This window comes from Ostrinia nubilalis, chromosome 21, assembly GCF_963855985.1.
Source record: "Ostrinia nubilalis chromosome 21, ilOstNubi1.1, whole genome shotgun sequence".
Lineage (NCBI taxonomy): Eukaryota > Metazoa > Arthropoda > Insecta > Lepidoptera > Crambidae > Ostrinia > Ostrinia nubilalis.
This window is the reverse complement of record NC_087108.1, coordinates 10,035,678-10,055,284: the sequence shown is the minus strand read 5'-3', so window position 1 is coordinate 10,055,284 and position 19,607 is coordinate 10,035,678. Positions and strand designations below refer to the sequence as shown.

Sequence of the window (19,607 nt, the reverse complement as noted above, 5' to 3'; positions counted from 1 at the left end):
GTCGCGTCGTTAACGCTGCGGTATCAGATCGCCGTTGGATCGTTTCATCTTAAAAGTGCGACAAGAAAAAGTGTTTTAGTGTTATAAAAGATAAAGACACTCACTTCACGCTCTATGAAGTTATTCAAGACACGGTGCATTCCAACTAATCGCATATCTAAACACTTCACGAAAAACTTCTTTGCTGTTTTAAAATTGTTGTAACTTATCTACATAGAAGAAGAAATACGAGTATAAACCATATTGACAGCAATAGACTGACTCAGTCTATTGCTGTCAAAGTGTAAACAAACTTTATTTTAAATGTGCGCAATTGATTTTGTGAATTAAATTGCTAAAATCTTTTTATAGTCGTGAAAGAAATGTGGTTCACAATGTGTTAAAGTATTTGTCGAAGAGAAATACTAAGGGTTCGGACAATATTTTCATTGAATAATGTTTCCGACAAAGGTTGTCAAATTGACTGACATGTTTATCGTATAGTGTATAGTACAGTCCACTATGAAAATTAGCTGTGGTTTGTTTCAACTATCTATTTTAAATTTTTTTATCACTTTCTAAGTGTTGATTTTTATGGAATTGGGAAATAAGTACCGAGTTTGAAGCGTTCATGAGCAATTGAGCAGACATTGCAGTTGAATATTTAAGTTCTGATTTGATTATTGATGAATAATAAAATAAATCCTACTAGCTCAATTGATGGTTTCATTTAATTTATTTAAACCAGGTTATCTACAATAATATTTTTTTATTAATTTATGAAAATATCAAATTAGCCCGTAATCTTGAATCCTGATACATAAAGTTAGCCTATTAATTTAACACAGGTACGACTGTACTCAGTGTTGCACTATCAAATGCAATTGATGCGCCTCTATGCCAGGGTTTTTATGTTCCTGCGGGTCTAGTCAAAACGCACTTTAAAATCGCAAACCCATCGCAAACCAGTCGCAAACAAATAAACAAATCGCAAAAGAGGTCGATAACAAAAAAGGCTTAGTCAAACGGCAAAAAATCGAATCGCAAAGCCCTACCTATCGATAATCGAAAGACTGGATTGAAATTTCCCATACAAAGGCTTAGCCAACATGCATTTAAGACTCAATCAAAATCGAATCGAATCGCAACACCCGCCATTTTCATTGCGATTACTAAAACCCCGGTGATAAGCTTCGATTCGATCGAAACCAATAGGGTGAGTTGCACCACCTACCTTTAAACGTAACTATGACGTTAACCGGTGTTTTTTGTATGGAGTTTGACAGATTTTAGACGTTTGTCAAAGTTAAACTAAGATGGTGCAACCCACCCTAAGGTTGTTTTGACAAATCCGTATCGCGATGTCGTTTTGACAGCTAGTTTGACAGCGAAGCATAGACGTAAACAGAGAGCTGCGGGTCTAGTCAAAACGCACTTTAAAATCGCAAACCCATCGCAAACCAGTCGCAAACATATAAACAAATCGCAAAAGAGGTCGATAACAAAAAAGGCTTAGTCAAACGGCAAAAAATCGAATCGCAAAGCCCTACCTATCGATAATCGAAAGACTGGATTGAAATTTCCTATACAAAGGCTTAGCCAACATGCATTTAAGACTCAATCAAAATCGAATCGAATCGCAACACCCGCCATTTTCATTGCGATTACTAAAACCCCGGTGATAAGCTTCGATTCGATCGAAAACCAATAGGGTGAGTTGCACCACCTAACTTTGACCGTAACTATGACGTTAACCGGTGTTTTTTGTATGGAGTTTGACAGATTTTAGACGTTTGTCAAAGTTAAACTAAGATGGTGCAACCCACCCTAAGGCTGTTTTGACAAATCCGTATCACGATGTCGTTTTGACAGTTAGTTTGACGGCGAAGCATAGACGTAAACAGAGAGCAGAAAGAAGGAAGATACAAATTAAAAAAAAAAAGCTAAAAAAAGTAAAAACAATCGCAAAGTCATAGACATTTTTTAACTTTTATTCGATTTTGAATGAACTTTTATATCGCCGTGTCGTTGGTGGTTCAATGTGCATTTTGGCTGCCATTTTCCGATCGAATCGAATTACTGGTGACGCGGCGACTGACATTAGTGAAAACTTCATATTGGTTTGCGATGGCATTTTGACTAGACCCACAGAAAGAAGGAAGAAACTAATTTAAAAAAAAAAAGCTAGAAAAAGTAAAAACAATCGCAAAGTCATAGACATTTTTTAACTTTTATTCGATTTTGAATGAACTTTTATATCGCCGCGTCGTTGGTGGTTCAATGTGCATTTTGGCTGCCATTTTCCGATCGAATCGAATTACTGGTGACGCGGCGACTGACATTAGTGAAAACTTCCTATTGGTTTGTGATGGCATTTTGACTAGACCCACTGGTCAGGCTATACACCTTTATTGTAACAAAGAGAAAAAGAGAGACATTCTGTCACAGTCCACAGAGGTGTGACAAAAGTTACCTGTGCGCGCACACCTTAACTTTTAGTTAGAAAAGCACTCAACAACGCATGGTGAGCGACATTTCACTCCAGCCAGTGGGTCTAGTCAAAATGCCATCGCAAACCAATATGAAGTTTTCACTAATGTCAGTCGCCGCGTCACCAGTAATTCGATTCGATCGGAAAATGGCAGCCAAAATGCACATTGAACCACCAACGACACGGCGATATAAAAGTTCATTCAAAATCGAATAAAAGTTAAAAAATGTCTATGACTTTGCGATTGTTTTTACTTTTTTTAGCTTTTTTTTTTAATTTGTATCTTCCTTCTTTCTGCTCTCTGTTTACGTCTATGCTTCGCCGTCAAACTAACTGTCAAAACGACATCGCGATACGGATTTGTCAAAACAGCCTTAGGGTGGGTTGCACCATCTTAGTTTAACTTTGACAAACGTCTAAAATCTGTCAAACTCCATACAAAAAACACCGGTTAACGTCATAGTTACGGTCAAAGTTAGGTGGTACAACTCACCCTATTGGTTTTCGATCGAATCGAAGCTTATCACCGGGGTTTTAGTAATCGCAATGAAAATGGCGGGTGTTGCGATTCGATTCGATTTTGATTGAGTCTTAAATGCATGTTGGCTAAGCCTTTGTATGGGAAATTTCAATCCAGTCTTTCGATTATCGATAGGTAGGGCTTTGCGATTCGATTTTTTGCCGTTTGACTAAGCCTTTTTTGTTATCGACCTCTTTTGCGATTTGTTTATATGTTTGCGACTGGTTTGCGATGGGTTTGCGATTTTAAAGTGCGTTTTGACTAGACCCGCAGAAGTAGTTTTCGCTCCGTGAAGCGATTTCCAAATAATACACGTTTTGCCACTTGTCTATGGCTATGGTGGGGCCACAGTGCTGCCTACAAAGTCGACTAGGCCTCATACGTGCTCTGTGCCAGGCCTGGGGCAACTTTTCAAAGGTACCCTGAGGCAATAGTCCAAGCCTGAGGCATAGAATTATTACTCCTATACATGTATTAATGTTTAAGCGACTAAAATAAATAAAACAACTTCGAATATCACAGTATTTTTATTATTATTCAAATTGTTTAACACATTAGTACACACATTCTTTGATTGATGATAGATCAACAATATTTTACACAGAATAACTTAATTTCAGTGCCTTCAATACAAAATCATGGTTTTAAACCAATTAATTAATCAATAGAAACAAATTGAGAAGATCGATAGAATCGCTCACTTGCTGGTAGCTGGAGCATTCATTGAATCATATCGCTTGTATCAGCAATGATAGGTTTCATAATTTTAGTAAAACCTGGTGCCCCGCATCGGGTACTTTTTCTCTTAAAACTATAATTATTTTTAATTTAAATAGTATTTTGTAAAGTAGGTAAAAAAGTTGGCCCCTTTTCTCTCGTTATCTGAAAAAAAAAGAGTTTATTTGCAACAACTTTAATAAACACATCAGATTAGTGAAATAGACTCAGGATATTTTGTATTCATAAAATGTAATAGGTATGTACAACCCAGTCGAGTTAACTGCGCAACAGGATGCCGTGACGTCACATCGACGTTATGGTACTGACGGGGCGAACGCGGTGACGTGTGTGGATAAGAGGGAGGCAATCGCATTCCAGCGAGGTGCGCAGTTACTCGATCGGTTTGTAAATTAAAATTACATTTTAATAATGTTGTTTAATAAAAATAGTACCAACCTGAATATGCCTCTAAGGCAAGTAAATGTTCAGATGATTATCATTCTCACAGTAGATGTTATATTTTAGCTCAGTTTATTGCTCAATCTGATTTTTCTCCCAATGCTAGCTCTGCCACCCATGCACTGTGCTCGATTTCCAACTATTCTGCCTATACCCATCGTATTGGTAAATTGTCGTAGTTTAGCAAGGTGATAGGTGAACCGTCAGGATTATTCGCAATTGTGTTCTGTGTATGCTGATGCACCACCTCAGATGGCCCACCAAAACCTGGACCACTCGCGACTTCATTAGTTTTCGGGGCATATGGGTAACCAGATGTTTCTTCAGGAAGCTCCATTTGCCGTCTCAGTTTGCCCCCTCGCGAGAAAAATTCTCGATTAGCGTTATCTATACTAGAAACATTTTCAGATTGTTCGTGCGTGTGCTTACATCCTCCCAATAAATACGGGCTGTCACACACGTGCAATTCCTTAGTCGATTTCCCGGGCATGATATGAAAATCTGAAATCGTTCCTCTCATAACTGTTCCACTTAATGACATCGGTGAAGTGGGCTCATTGCATGGCTCTAGTATTTTAGGACGTCGCTTTTTTCCATGGCTGGGACGAGACTCAGTTCGATTCTGAGGTACGATTTCCCTTTCGAGGGTAGAATGAACTCTTTCATCATTCTCCTGTATATTAGAATCTCCTCCCAGTGAGAGAAGGTTCTGGCACGCGTCCCAAAGCAAAGGCATGCTAGGGCCCTGGGCACCTTTGGTAGTTTTTTGTCTTTTCTTTGGTCTTGGCTCGTGGTGCGGATCGGTATAAAGCGACCCTCTAGTGTCTCTGTTGTGTCCAGTTGAACCATTTTGGGATGGAGCGTTACTATGATCTAATGGAACAGTGACTTTATTATGGCTATCGGTGGTTTTATGTAGCTTTTTAATAACGCCAGGCTTCCTCTTAATATTGACAACATACTGTATCTTTTGACAATGACTTATAGGCGGAGGATTGTTCGTTTCAACGTTGTCCTGTGTAGGCGGATTGTTGCTGCAAAATATAGTTTCACCTAACAGTTTGTCTTTATCTGAAGTTTGCGAGCCTGTATCTTTCTTTTTAACTTTATTTGCTGTCGAAATACCTTCTAATTCGTTAGTGTTAGCCTGAACTGCTTTCGAAGCTTTTCTTATTTTTTTTTGTGTAACTTGTGCAGCCTTATCTGATTTTTTAGGTAAAATATTAACCTGTATACCTCTATCATTTTTTTTCCGTCTTTTTTTCGTTTTAAAAACTTGGCCCAGGGTCGTATCTTGCAGTACATTTTTAAGATCATCATCTTTAAATAGAAGATTTGAGGTATACGGTATGTTGTTTAAGGTTTCTTTAAACTTTGGATCTATTGTTTTCTTAGCAAAATATTCTTTGCGCATTTCAGTGTTTTTGGCTCGATATTTGCACACTATTTGCAATATTTTAAAAGTGGTTTTCATAAAATTTCCATGGGAAAATATTTCTTCAATCTTTTCTGGTATACCTTCGATATCATAATATGTTTTATTTGCCCATTCGACGAAATTATGAATACATTCCTCAAGCAAAGCCTGTTGTTTTAGAATGCAGAATGTTATCGCAGCATATGCTCTTTCAGGGTACATTAGATATTCTAAAGCATCAACTCGCTTCAGTTCTTTATTTGTATAGATGATATTTGAAGAGAAATTATATGATTCAAGAGTATCTTTGAAAGATTCATTTGTTAAAACTACATCTTCTAGGGGTGGGTCCTCATCTCCTTGTTGAATTTGTTTAGCAAATTCATCAATGTATTGTTGAATTTCGTTTAATGTTTTACTTTTGTTCTTTTTCTCGTCTATTGGGTCATCAGGATCATCAAAATTGGTTTCTTCATAATTTGCTATATCATCCATTAAGTTTACGAATTCTGTAAAAAAGAACCATTGGTTATTTAAATATCCTTATGCGGACATATTATTACACTGCTGCATCCAGTCCCGGCCCGTTTTCACCAAAGCAGAGCGGAAAAATGTTTTGAATAACCAATCAGGTCATTCTGTCAAATTTTATTCTGCATTCATTCATTTATTGGAGAATAAAATCTGATTGGTTACTCAAAACATTTCTCTGCTTCACCTTGGTGGAAATCGGGTCTTAGACAAAGGGAAGGCATGGCAAGGGATTTTTAACTGAGAAGTAATATTCTATGTATAATGTAAATTGCAATGAAGGCTGCCGATTTGGTATTCCTAAGCATTCCGTGCTTCCTTCGAGATACATTGCAATTTCAACCGTAGCACTAAAATTTTAAGGCACTTTATATAGTCATCTAAAATTCCCTTGCCATAAAGTCCCATTAATGTGCACACAGTCTGTAACATACCTTTTAATTGTTCTTGATCATCTGGTTTACAGTAATTATGTTCAGCATAAAAATTTACGTCAGGACCAACTGAGTAGTTATGTTCACTATACAGTATTTTAGGCAATTCTGAAATTTATGAAAAAATATGTTAAATTACATTAGAGTCACAGTACAGGAGACAGTATAGGGCTTAATAAATAGCTCTTTATAACAACAAATTCTATTCTGAAGATTTTTACCGACATTGCAATAGAAAGAGACATTTATTAGAGATATCTTAAGAATCAATAAAATAAAAAAAGTGATAATGAACTGAGTAGTGTTGCCTTGTGGACATCATGATGCCCATTGCAATGGTGAATGGGTGAAGTTAATGTGAAATAGATGATAAGTAAACATTTACAAAACAACAGAATGTAGTTGTGGATTGTATTTTTCCAGCCAGGGTTCGAAATTATCAAGATAATTACGCTTCATGGTAATCTTATACTTCTATCTGCTATCTTATATCGGATAATTATCAGATGATTATCGGATAATTATCGGATAATTATCAAGTAAAAGATACAATTGTCAAATTGTTTCATAAGAAATTGTGATTGTGAATGTTGCTTTGTTTTTGTTTGCTGATTGTTGTCAAGTTATCCACCGCTAGTGGATAAAGCTTGTAAAATAGATAAATATTTTGACGCTAGACAACTAGTGATCATTGTGGAGCTAAATGGGTAGGTTTTGTAACTATTCATGTTGATTAACGCCCACCACTAGACGCAAGTGCGGAAATACACGTTCCAAAATTTCAAAAAAAGTTATTTTTTTTGTTATTATCAACCGATAATTGTCCATCTGTTATTGATAATTATCCTTTCGAACCCTGTTTCCAGCAGATTTGACATTTTATGCTATATTTTTACTTCAATCACCACTTTGCCACCTATCTCTGCACTTGTTGACAGGATTATACATAAAGATATACTTGTTGTACATGTACTTACTACTAGGCAAAGGGGTTGTTGGTATTCCAGTTCTCATTTCTTCTTCGGTGAATAATGTCGGAGCACAGTCCATAGCTCTTCTATTGTCTTTATTTATGTATTGGGCCTCAAAATGACGCACACAGACCTGAAACAAAGAATAAAATTAAGTCGTCTTGCCAAACTTTTTTAACAAAGTTTACAGGGGGATAGTATAATTTATGTAACCATTACTAAAATATTTTGACTAGGCCATTGTATGGTATGTAATAAAAATCACCAAGTACATATTGATAGATGTAAGGATTTTTCAATCAAATAAATACTGTTAATGAGATATTGTTTATATGGAAAAGTGGGAAAGAGCGTAATCAGGGTAATGTGAACAGGTTATAATAAGAAAATTAGTTTAATTTACATTTTAACTTAGTAGTGTTACCTAACACAATTTGCCAACAGTTATCGGAAATGATGAAGGGTACTAAATTAAAACAAAAACATCTGCAACACTGGCGTAAAGCACAGATATGCATTTAGCTACCGATTTATACCCATAACTATGGACACTAACCATCTAGAACAGGGGTCTCCAAACTACCGGCCTGCCCGCAGGCCATATCCGGCCCGCCACTGCGATCAATCCGGCCCGCGACAGCTTAAGACTTAAGCCTATGTTTGCATAGGTGGGCAGAAAATTTTAAATTATGGCACTTGCTACATACTGAAAAAAATATTATGGCCCCAAGGCTTCAAAGTTTACGTTTGGAGACACCTGATCTAGAAGAAAGTAAGAGCACCTTCAAATTAGAGGCGAGAAGACGCGCTGCAATGGCATATTGGCATCATTTGAAGGTGGCATAAAACTTGGAAATTGTCATAACAATCACTGTAATTTTTTTATACAAACCAGGTCCACCTTCCTAAGGGAGGACCCTTAGAGGAGGGTGGAATGCCCTCCCCCTGAGTTCTCCTAGTCACTCATTCCTACACTGACTGGGTTACTACGACTAGTGAATAAAACGCTGTCTTGAGGTCAACAATAGTATAAATAAAATTACCTTTCTTTGACATAATTGTTCTGGTGTCTGTGATTTTAGCCGCGGATTATATGGGAGAATATACTTTAACCATAGTAACTGCATATTAAATTTAGTGGGGAATTTGTGTAACATAGTGGTCTCCCGCGTCGACGGGCAACCGGGTATGATACACCTCGAAATAGGCATAATTCGTTTTTAAATTAATATTGTTTCAAACTCTTTATTTGGTTATAACAATAAAACCAAATTTTAAACAACAAACCAACCAAAAACCCCGTGCACAAAAAGAATCTAATGAAAATGACAACCAAAGAGCATAAAAGAGTAAGAGACGGCACTCCATAGATATTTTTTGAGCTCACGCACACATATGCATTTTAGAGAACGACCCGCAAATCTTTACCAACCGCACAAACTACAGGCGGAGCTACCAACATAATGCCTTATTTTCTGACAGTATTAGTGACGTTCGTAATAACTTATCGATTATCGATACTTTGCTAGGGTTGTAATTGCATATCGATATCTAGTATAGGAACCTTCAATATTTTAATGATTACTATTTTTATTTTATACTATGTGTAAGTAAAACGAAGTTTTGTAACGTAAATTATTTATTTCGTAATAAAATAGGTATATTACAATAAGTATTGAACATGACATAGCAGTTGTAGGCATGAGGAATTATTGAAAATTATAACAAAGTACAGAAATGATAATTTTGTAAACTTTTATTTTCACAACTTTTTCTAAGAAAAAATAGGATTTTTATTTATAAACATCTTTAATTTTCTTATCAGCTGATCGAACCTCAGCCTCAAGATTACTTTTCAATGCTTTGTTGCTGTGCTTTTTTACTTTTGTCAGCAAAATTGTTTTCACTTTTTATGAAGCTGTCATTAATGATTTTACAACTTTTTCTTAGAAAAAGGTAACTTAATATTTTAAACATCTTATCATAAATTTCTTTATTATGTTGTTGACATTTAAACCAACTAAAATTACAATTTGTACTCAACATTAAGAAAATGAATTTTCCAACATTTTCCATATATATCTGGTCGGCAATATGGTCATGATAAAATTGTTTAGCTTCATTTACGGTGGTACATAATTGAATTGTTGGATAAACGAGACTTTTTTTATCATGCCACCATTCGCGAAGAGATATATATGCATACAAATCATTGTCAACAGGAGTTTTCACGCTCAAACACTCTTCACAAATTAAACAAGAACTGTTCTGTAATAGTTTGGCAGCTAAATACCCGCTTACATATACTACTGGTTGGTTTTCAAGGCTACACAAATTTTCAATGGGCTGTTCTAAGTTTTCAGGGTCCGGGATAGACAACACAGGATAAAATTCAGTGTCTGTGGAATCTTGAACATTAATTTTTATTTCTGTTGTTTTTAAATTAGTTTTTAAAATGTCTTTATATTCCAGCATATGTTTATTGTTGTCTGCTTCACAATTAGCACTTCTGCTATGAGGCACTTTCAGCCCAGTAACCATGCTTGTTTTAAGCGCTGCAGTAAAGTGCGTGATAGTGGGATTTCTATTGGTTACACTGTGTTGCCTAATGATTCCAAATAAGTTTTCCAGAGAGTCTTGGTTAAACTGTCTAAGGTTCATATATTTAAACCCTTCATTCTTCAACTTTTCCCAAATATCGTTTAAGGATTTGATAGATATTTGATATCCCTTTACGCATTTAACATTTTTTAGTATCGTGTTTTCTGCTGTTATAAATTTTATGGTTTTTAACTTATCAGTATAAAAGGTCCAAGACTCAATGTGATTACTTGATGTGGAAACATTTTCCCGGATCCCTTTCTTTACGTCATTTAAAGATGATGGACCATTTGTACAATCAAATAGTTTATCTAACTGTTCAATCACAAATGCTGTATCATTGCAATCAGAAACTTCTTTCCATGCCATCATTTTTAAAATAGCTGCCACGGTATTACTCAGAGCATGCGCAGCATACTTCACCCTCATCTTAGTTTTGAATGTTGGATTTACAATGGTACTATTCAGTTTTTTAAAATTTAAAAAATTTCTGTTGTGTTCTTCTGCAACTACCAAATGCCTCCATTGTGCAATTTTTCCATCGAAAGACATATTTCCACTTTTAAAGAAATTGTTTCGTAATGATTTGAACAAGTGAGGGATGTCATAGATTATAAAAATTTTGTCATTATTTACAGAGAAAAAGTTGCTATCTATGCCTTGTCCACAGTTTCTTTTTAACATGTTAAGAGCTCCTATATTTGTAGATCCCTGATCACAAACTGTTGTTAGAACCATAAATCCGATTTCTTTTAATTTTTTGATGATGTCCGATATAATTTTTGCCAGTTTTGCTGTTGATATTGTGCCTTCCACAAAATAGTGCGCAATATTTTGTTTGTATTTATGTTTAGCACCCTGTATCATAAACACTAACGCATGGTCTGCAATTTTCTTTTCTCGTCCCATGTTCTCGCCCTCTCCATAATCCACGTAGCCATCCACTTTATCAGCAATTTCGTTATAAATTATCCGTTTCTTTAACGCCATCTCGTCAAATATTAACGAGCAATATTTATTTTCCTTTGGCATACTTGATGCTTTTGCCTCTAACATATCAATTATATTTTTATTTATACCAGGCTCCATTGGTATATTTTTTAAAATCCTTTGGAGCGTTTTAGTGCTTGGTAGCGTAAACAGCTTTTGCATATAGCGGTATGCTTTAGGGGACCGTTTAAATATAGCCAAAGCATATATTTTGTTGGCTAAAGTCCACCTTTTTCCTTGTGACTTTTTTTTGTTATTCTGCACTACATCCTTTACTAACGATGTCAGCACTTCCGAATCTAACTTGTCTAAATTCACTCTTGACTTCGCTATATTCCTTATTGTTTTTTTTGCATTTTGTAACTGTCGCCAAAGCCTCTTCTCTTTAATTGTAAATGTTGATGAAGTGTCTGTAATAAAAACATTTCCATTAGTAAAAAAAACAACATTAAAGCAAATTGAATTGAATATTGGTTAATTAATCAGCAATTTTACTTAGTTTTTTAAATTAGGATGTTTTATCTTACCTTTCATTTCAATGTTTTTCTTAGGTCTTTTATAACTGTGGACTAATATTTCTGCCTGTGCATCTTGATGGCAAATGTTTTTATCATCTGAAATATTATAAATATGCAAATTAGTTTAAAATTTATTTTGTTGTTTTATGAAACATATTATTTCCAAATCAATCAATCATTATCAAGTTTTAAAAAAATGCAAAGACAGGATAATGATAGCTCTTCTCATAAAATATGAAGCGTGGGCCCACCTTCAATAACAATGACATAATATTAAATTAAAGGCATTTAGAGGTTTTAATGTTCTGCATTCTGGATGCGGTCTGCGGGTATGTCAAGACAATCTGTAAGTGGTCGTGATAAGGCAATCAGTCACGTGTGCTTTGCGTTCTTTGTTCGTATCCGCACGGTCAAATAGCATTAATATAAAATGTACAGAAACCTAGAATGTTGTACATATAAGTTCATTTTGACCTGACTGCAGACTGCAGAACGCATCCAGGGTGGCATTCTTTAGTTTGAGGGAAGGCATATTTTAGAAGGTAAATAATTAGTTTGTACACTTACCATGAGTAATGGGTTTATAGGTCATATGTTCTGGTGCATTGGAAGTAGAAGGAAGAGGTTCAAAAGTTGTTTTCGCAGAAATACCAGAATCTGGTATATCCACAGCTCCCAAACATGTTGAATTTAGTTGTTTGGTTGTAGTTGTAAGGGGAACTGAAAGCAGATAATGAAATGTGAATTGGGTAATAAAATGTCATGTTCTTACCCAACTTTAGGGTACAATCAGTCTAGTACATGTCTTGCTCACATTAAAAATTACTAGCTTATAAATATTATTAAACTAGCTGACCTGGCTAATTAATGTAGATTGCCTAAAATTTTTCAAATTGGTCCGGTACTTTTTTTGAAGAATTTGTATTACACAAATTACTAAAGTCCCTCTAACTCAACACACATTCTAAGCTAAATTGTGTTACGAGTGGGTTTACTACAATATTCAAGCTGTGGGGTTCTAACCCGCACTTTAGGCTATCTTGGCTTCGAGTTACGGAGCCGATCAAATACAAACAAACAATTAAATATTTCCTTTTTATATTATTAGTATAATTTTAGATAAACATACCTCGTTCAACTGGATTTGACTTCTTTGGAATGCAATATGAATGATCATAAAGAACTGTAACAAAGTATAGATATAATTAATAATTGAAATTATATATTATTTATTGATAAGCATACAACACATGTTTGTGGTTACAAAGAAAGAACCTTGTTAAATTGCATTCGGTTGGTTTGTTTTGGAAACCAAAGAAAATTAATTAAGACATCTAAATAATTCAGAAAAATTGATAGTAAATTAAATTTAAAAAAAATAATTGAAGTCATCATCATACCTGTCTTGAGGTTTTCTTTATTGGAGTCTTTTACATGAAGAGGAAACTCTGTCAAAACTTCATCTGGCAAGATGGGATTGCTCAATTCCAGTGTTGGAATAGCTGAGTTCTTCAGCCGAGTTCCTTTGGCATTGAAGGATTCAGGAGTGAAGTGCCCACCACAAACAAACTTCAGTTGGTGTAACTTTTCAATAGGTACATATGCTAAGTCTTCTATGCCAGCATTTTTAACCCACATTCGACAACTGAAATAAGAAATACCTATTAGAAAAGAAAAAGAATAACAAACTGAAATTTATTCATCAACTAATTTCTTTTAGTATTGTTATGCAATTCATTTACAGAGTACGAAACAAAATACTGAAATTAAAAATTGGTTATGGTTATTTACTGTATGATTAAAAATATTAATCCCAGCCTTTAAGTTTACACAATCAGTAAAATTATCTTGTAATAAATGAGTGTTATTAGAAACTTACCGGTCAGAATCCAGAGGAAACCTACTCAAAAGTAAGGGTGATCCACCACGACTTCGCCTCTTATTACAAATAACGCACTTCTTGTTGTTTCTACTCTCCATTATCAGTAGAAGCCTAAAATGAAATAGGTATTAATTAAACAAAGCCTATAATTTCTCTCCAACCAGTGTCAATGCCCTGGTTCATGCATTTACCAGTTTTGAAAGTACATTTACATTTTCATCACATAGGGTTGTTTTTAATGAATAATAGATTTGTAATAGATCTAATATTTCAAGTAAGTAGATAACATACCCATTAAACAGAAAAGTAAATAAGAGTTTAAACTTCTGTAGAAGTTGAAACACAGCTTATTTAAAAGAGTCTCTATCTCACAAAAAACATAACACTGAACAGCAAACTTTATCACGCCCGATACGGAGGAACTTAATCAACTCAACGTAAACGACAGAAAAGTTTATTTACAGTAATATTGCACCAAATCTGAGAAAATAACTTCACACGAATCAATTCGCCGGTTAAAAACTCAAACTCAATTGACAGACATTTTTTTTCATTTGTCAAACTAACAATACTACCAACATAAGGACACTAACAATTATTTTTAGTATGGTGGTATTGATCCGCGGGTTCCCCTGCTGTAGTGAAATCAATCCAAAATGCACTTTATTGCTTAAGGGATAAGGTTGTATATCAATTGCTACATATAGAGACTAGTTTTTGAATGAGAAGTGTCTACCCACTGATGACAACTATGACAAGCCAACAAGTGCAATGACAGTATTTTTTTTTTATTCGATTTGGCCTCATGCGGTTTGCACGTAAAGCCACGAATATAGGTACCAATAACGCCATCTATTGAGACTATTCAAAACTTGATGTAATTTTAGTTAGATGAAATATTCCGCTAGGGGGCACTCCAAAAAAAAACACTCCACCCACCACAGCAGCGTCTTTCCATTCTATACATAGCCAGAACGCAAGGGTGTGAAACTAATCGAGTATAGTTTGGATGTGACTTTTTTTACTAAGCTCCTCCAAACTATACACGACCAGAGGTCCGATTACGGTAACTTTTAACGTCAACAATCCAGACACGCTTCTCGATTCTGCGATACGATTGGTCGTTCAACAGCGTACGTCAGCTGTTTTGACCAATCGTATCGCAGAATCGAGAAGCGTGTCTGGATTGTTGACGTTAAAAGTTACCGTAATCGGGGCTCAGTACGTACAGTCCCGGCCCCTCAGGCCATGCCCCAGCCTTCACATTCACCTGCGGCTGACATTAAGTTGGTCAGAGACTTCTTTGGCCAAATTAATGTCGGCGAGATGTTTGTGATCGCCGCAAAACTGCGCGCGACTAATGGCGAAGGCAACATCATGGATAGGTTATCTATCCTCGCCGAACACGTAGACTTTTGCTACGCTATCTCCTCTTTCCACGCTCCGTAATGGCTAATCCCACCGCTAGGATCAAACCCCGGTCAATCACCTTAGCATTTTTCAACGCTAACGGTCTTAGACAGCAGAAGGACGAGGTTACTCAGTTCCTTACCGACCACCAGGTCGACATCTTTCTGGTTCAAGAGACCCTCCTAACACCCTCTATTCGCAATCCTAGGATAGCGAACTACAATATCATTAGACACGATAGGCCCACACGTGGCGGCGGCACGCTTATTTATTATAAGCGTTCTCTGCACTGTGCTTTAGTCGATCCCCCTTCTCTCTCTAACCTAGAAGTCTCACTCTGTCGGCTAGCCATGACTGGACACGAGCCCATCCTCATCGGCTCGGTTTACCTCTCCCCGAACAAGACTCCCTTAAGGAGCGACTTTCAGGCCCTCTTTGCTATGAATAGTGCAGTCATTCTTGGCGGCGACTTTAATAGCAAACACACTCATTGGGGTTGCGTAACATCCACTGCCAATGGCAACATGTTAAGCGAACTCTCTGAGGAACTCATATTTGATATCTTAGTCCCTATGACGCCCACTCACTATCCTTACAATGTCGAGCATCGGCCCGACATTCTGGACATGGCAATTCTAAAGAATATAGGCCTCCGCCTACACTCTATAGAAACCATGCACGCGCTCACTTCTGACCATCGCCCGGTCGTACTACAACTAGGCTCTCCTGAGTCTACACCCACTATGAAGACAATTGTGGACTGGGACAAACTCAAGGTAAAACTTGGGAACTGTCAGAGCCCACAACTGTCCTCAATCCCCGACGATATAGTTTCGCCTCACGAAACTATTCACGCGATCGATGCGCTCACTAGTCACATCTCGGTCGCCATCGGCGACTCGTCTAGGCAAGTGCCTGCGATGGCTAACCACCGTCTCAGGTTGCCGGACGACGCGCGAGAACTATTGAGGGCAAAGAACGCAGCCACTCGCGATTATGACGCTTATCCAACCGAGGAAAACAGAGTCCGCCTACGTTCCTTACAGCGCGCTGTCAAGGCTCGTATCGCGGAACTCCGTAACAATCAGTGGGATGATCTACTTAAAGAAATCTCGCCATCTCACCAAGCCTATTGGAAGTTGACGAGAGCCTTTAAGTCTGACACCGTAGCGTCCACGCCACCGATTTTACGTCCCGATCAAACGCTTGCGTTTGACGACGACGCCAAAGCCGAATGTCTAGCCGACAGTCTAGAAGCACAGTGCTCCCCCAGTACCCTCCCAGTAGACTCTGCCCACCTCCGCATGGTGGACAGCGAAGTCGAACGTAGAGCCGCCCTCCATCCGACCACAACCCTAGACCCGACCAACGTCGACGAGGTGCGAACGATAATCAAAGGTTTCCGTCCCAACAAAGCCCCCGGCCCGGACCGTATCTCTAATAGAGTCTTACGCGCCCTGCCCGCCCCCCTAGTATACCTCTTGGTTGCTATTTTCAACGCGGCCATGTCTCACTGCATCTTTCCCGACGCGTGGAAAGAGGCAGAAGTCATTGGCATCCCGAAGCCCGGTAAGAAACTGGCTGACCCCACAAGCTACAGACCCATCAGTCTCTTAAAGACCATGGGTAAGTTATACGAACGTATAATTGTCTCTCGATTAAGAGATTATGTTTTTTCTAATAATCTCTTAATAAACGAACAGTTTGGCTTCCGCGCCTCACATTCCTGCGTACAACAGGTGCACCGCTTAACGGAGCACATACTTAGCGGCCTCACTGCTAAGCCACCCGTAGGGACAGGAGTGCTATTCTTCGACATAGCGAAGGCATTCGATAAAGTCTGGCACAATGGCTTGATTTACAAGCTTTACGAACTCGGTGTGCCGGACAGTCTCGTGCACATCTTACGTGACTTTTTATCGAATCGCAACTTTCGTTACCGAGTAGATGGCTCCCTCTCCTCCCCCCGCCCCATAAGAGCCGGAGTCCCCCAGGGCTCCGTGCTCTCGCCCATCCTCTTTTCATTGTACGTCAATGACATCCCCAAATATCCGAATACGGATTTAGCCCTCTTTGCGGACGACACCGCACTCTACAAGTCCGGACGTAATCGGAATTACGTCATCTTGGCGCTCCAACGCGCAGTCACACAATTAGGCGAATGGTTCAGGAAGTGGCGTATCGAGGTAAATCCCGAAAAAAGTGCAGCAGTGTACTTTTCTAGGGCTTTGTCTGCGAAACGTCCTCCGGTTCGCACTCGTCCTAATGTCCCCACCCATCTCACCTTATTTGACCAAACTATTCCTTGGAAAAGTGAGGCCAAATACTTAGGTGTCACCCTCGACCAGAGATTAACGTTCGCTCCGCACCTCAGACGCGTCTTGAGCCGTGCAAACCACTACATCCACCGACTCTACCACCTAGTTGGAAGGAAAAGTAAATTGTCACTTAGAAATAAGTTGACAATTTACAAAACCTGCATCCGTCCAGTGTTGACTTACGTCAGTCCGGTGTTTGCTCACACTTCCTGCACAGACCTTAAGAAATTCCAGACCCTCCAAAACAAATTCTTACGCCGAGCCGCGGATGCCCCGTGGTTCGTGCGTAATACGAATCTCCATAGAGATTTCGAGATCCCATCGATTGATCACTTTATGAAAGAAGCCTCTCGCCGCTACTTTGATAAAGCGATCAACCACAAGAACCCTCTTATCGTTAGCGCCGCCACGTATACACCCCAGAAAGATGTCGCTGCCCAATACCGACGACCTAGGCATGTCCTAGACGACCCGGACGATCCTATTACCGAATTTCTGAACACAGACATCACTGCCTTAAGCACGCCAACTACTCCTCAACACAGTAGCTCGTTACACCGTACTCGCCGGCGAGTACGAGGCCCTGCTTTCCATTTCGGACGGTACAGACATGTACCGGGCCGGTTCTCCCCTATCCGTCCCCCGGACACGGCCTGAGCCGAGGTCCGAGCCTACCGTGGCGCCCTTAGGCCGCGTCCGTAGTCCCCTCGATCGGGCCCACTAGAGTGAGCCCGCCGTAGGCTGGACTTTGGTCCAACACCGCGGTGGGCAACCCTCTAGTTGGGTTCGCCACTGATCGGGCGCCTTATGCGCTCGATACGGCCCGATCGCGAACGTCGGTCTGCGACCTGGACTTACAAAGAGACACTCCAAAATATACACGAGCAGTTTCCTATGGGTGCGTTCTGGCCATGTATAGAACGGAAAGACGCACCACAGCACAGCAGTTCACAGCACTCCACAAAATAATGTGGATTTTTTTTCCATACTTTTTGTATGTAAGATTATCTCCATTAAACAACCAGCAAATGTTCAAGTTTTTATACAATTTTACTTATATCTTTCCATTTATTCCCATAACAAACATAGGACTTCTCCACTTCTGTAGACAAGGGCTAGTTGGTTATAATACATTTATAGACCCTGTTGACATTTAGGGTTGTTATTGCACTCAAATCTGAAGAAACTAGTGATAACCTCTTCTCCTATGCTTTTTTTTTAAACAATAATAGGACCACAAGGAACTAGCCTTCCTGGTGGTCTTACTAGTAGGATAAATTAGTAGGACCATGAGGAAACAAGGATCTTAAAGGGGTGTGAATACAAGAATTTTTATGTCTCTCATGAAAGATTTAAGTGGCATTATTGCTTTTATTAGCTAGATCTATTTAGTGTGCTATAGCAATAACATCATCTAGGGTGATTCACCTCAAATGACTTACTTATGGTCCTATGTCCCCTAGATGGGGCAGAGGGCGTCCACAACAGTCCAGATTCACCTCAAATAAAGGTATTAAAAAGAAAATGTTATCCATTTTAAAGTTTTGCAACACCTTCACGGGGAGTCACAATGAACAAATAATAAATATTATGTTCTGTCAACCCTTACCCATGCCATACGATAATTGCAATAAAATAATTTGAATTTGAAAATTAAAGTTGAGGGTTGGAATGATATGGCAAGGGAGTCCGGCAGACATTTGAAATTAATATGCAATAATATTATAATGTCAGCTATTTTAATTGACTATTACAGACCAAGATGTACAATCCGACTGCAACACATACATAACCTAAGAATTTGTTTTGATTTTGTATTATGCTCATTAATTATTTTAATTTACTTATGTTAATGTTAAATTAGCTCTACAATCGCAGATTATGGAGGGATAGTGTAAAACTTACCTTTGACTGTCTGAGTTGCCTTGGTGTCCGCGATTTTAGGTGCGGTTCTACTGGGATAAGATATTGTAGCCATGTTTTCAACACACTATGTGACCTTGGGAAGTTGTATAACCTGGTGGTACTCAACGTTGAAGAGCAACCGGTCACAATGCACTTTTTAACAGGCATATTGTTGTTAAATTGTTGCTTGAACTCTTAAAGTGCTTGCCAAAGATTTCTTTGGCCTACTTTTAACAAAGTTATGATTCCTTTTAAGCTGCTGTTTGTTATTTTGTATGATAATCTATTTACTGTAATTCACGGCTTATTACAAACACAACTTAGAGATTAATACAAAAATTATGAAAGAAGAAAACACCAACAAAAACATGACATCTGTGAATGACATTGACATTTTTTTTTTATCACAGACAAAATTCTTATTATAATGGCGCAGGTACAATGTGGCAAATTATCCAAGC

General features: G+C 38.1%; 1 protein-coding gene across 2 annotated transcripts; it reads right to left on the bottom strand.

The window, feature by feature from the left end:
- Window positions 1–3,498: 3,498 nt before the first annotated feature.
- On the bottom strand, window positions 3,499–19,528 carry LOC135082359 (uncharacterized). Of its 2 annotated transcripts, none has more exons than XM_063977152.1 (5): window positions 19,147–19,528; window positions 7,529–7,655; window positions 6,552–6,659; window positions 4,167–6,095; window positions 3,499–3,872 (listed from the first exon to the last, which is right to left on the bottom strand). In XM_063977152.1, the coding sequence occupies exons 1-4, from the start codon at window positions 19,312–19,314 to the stop codon at window positions 4,318–4,320; spliced, it is 2,181 nt and encodes a 726-aa protein (XP_063833222.1). In that variant the 5' UTR covers window positions 19,315–19,528; the 3' UTR covers window positions 3,499–3,872; window positions 4,167–4,317. The 2 variants fall into 2 exon arrangements, with proteins under 2 accessions (XP_063833222.1, XP_063833221.1); XM_063977151.1 differs by lacking the exon at window positions 19,147–19,528 and adding an exon at window positions 8,566–8,849.
- Window positions 19,529–19,607: the final 79 nt, after the last annotated feature.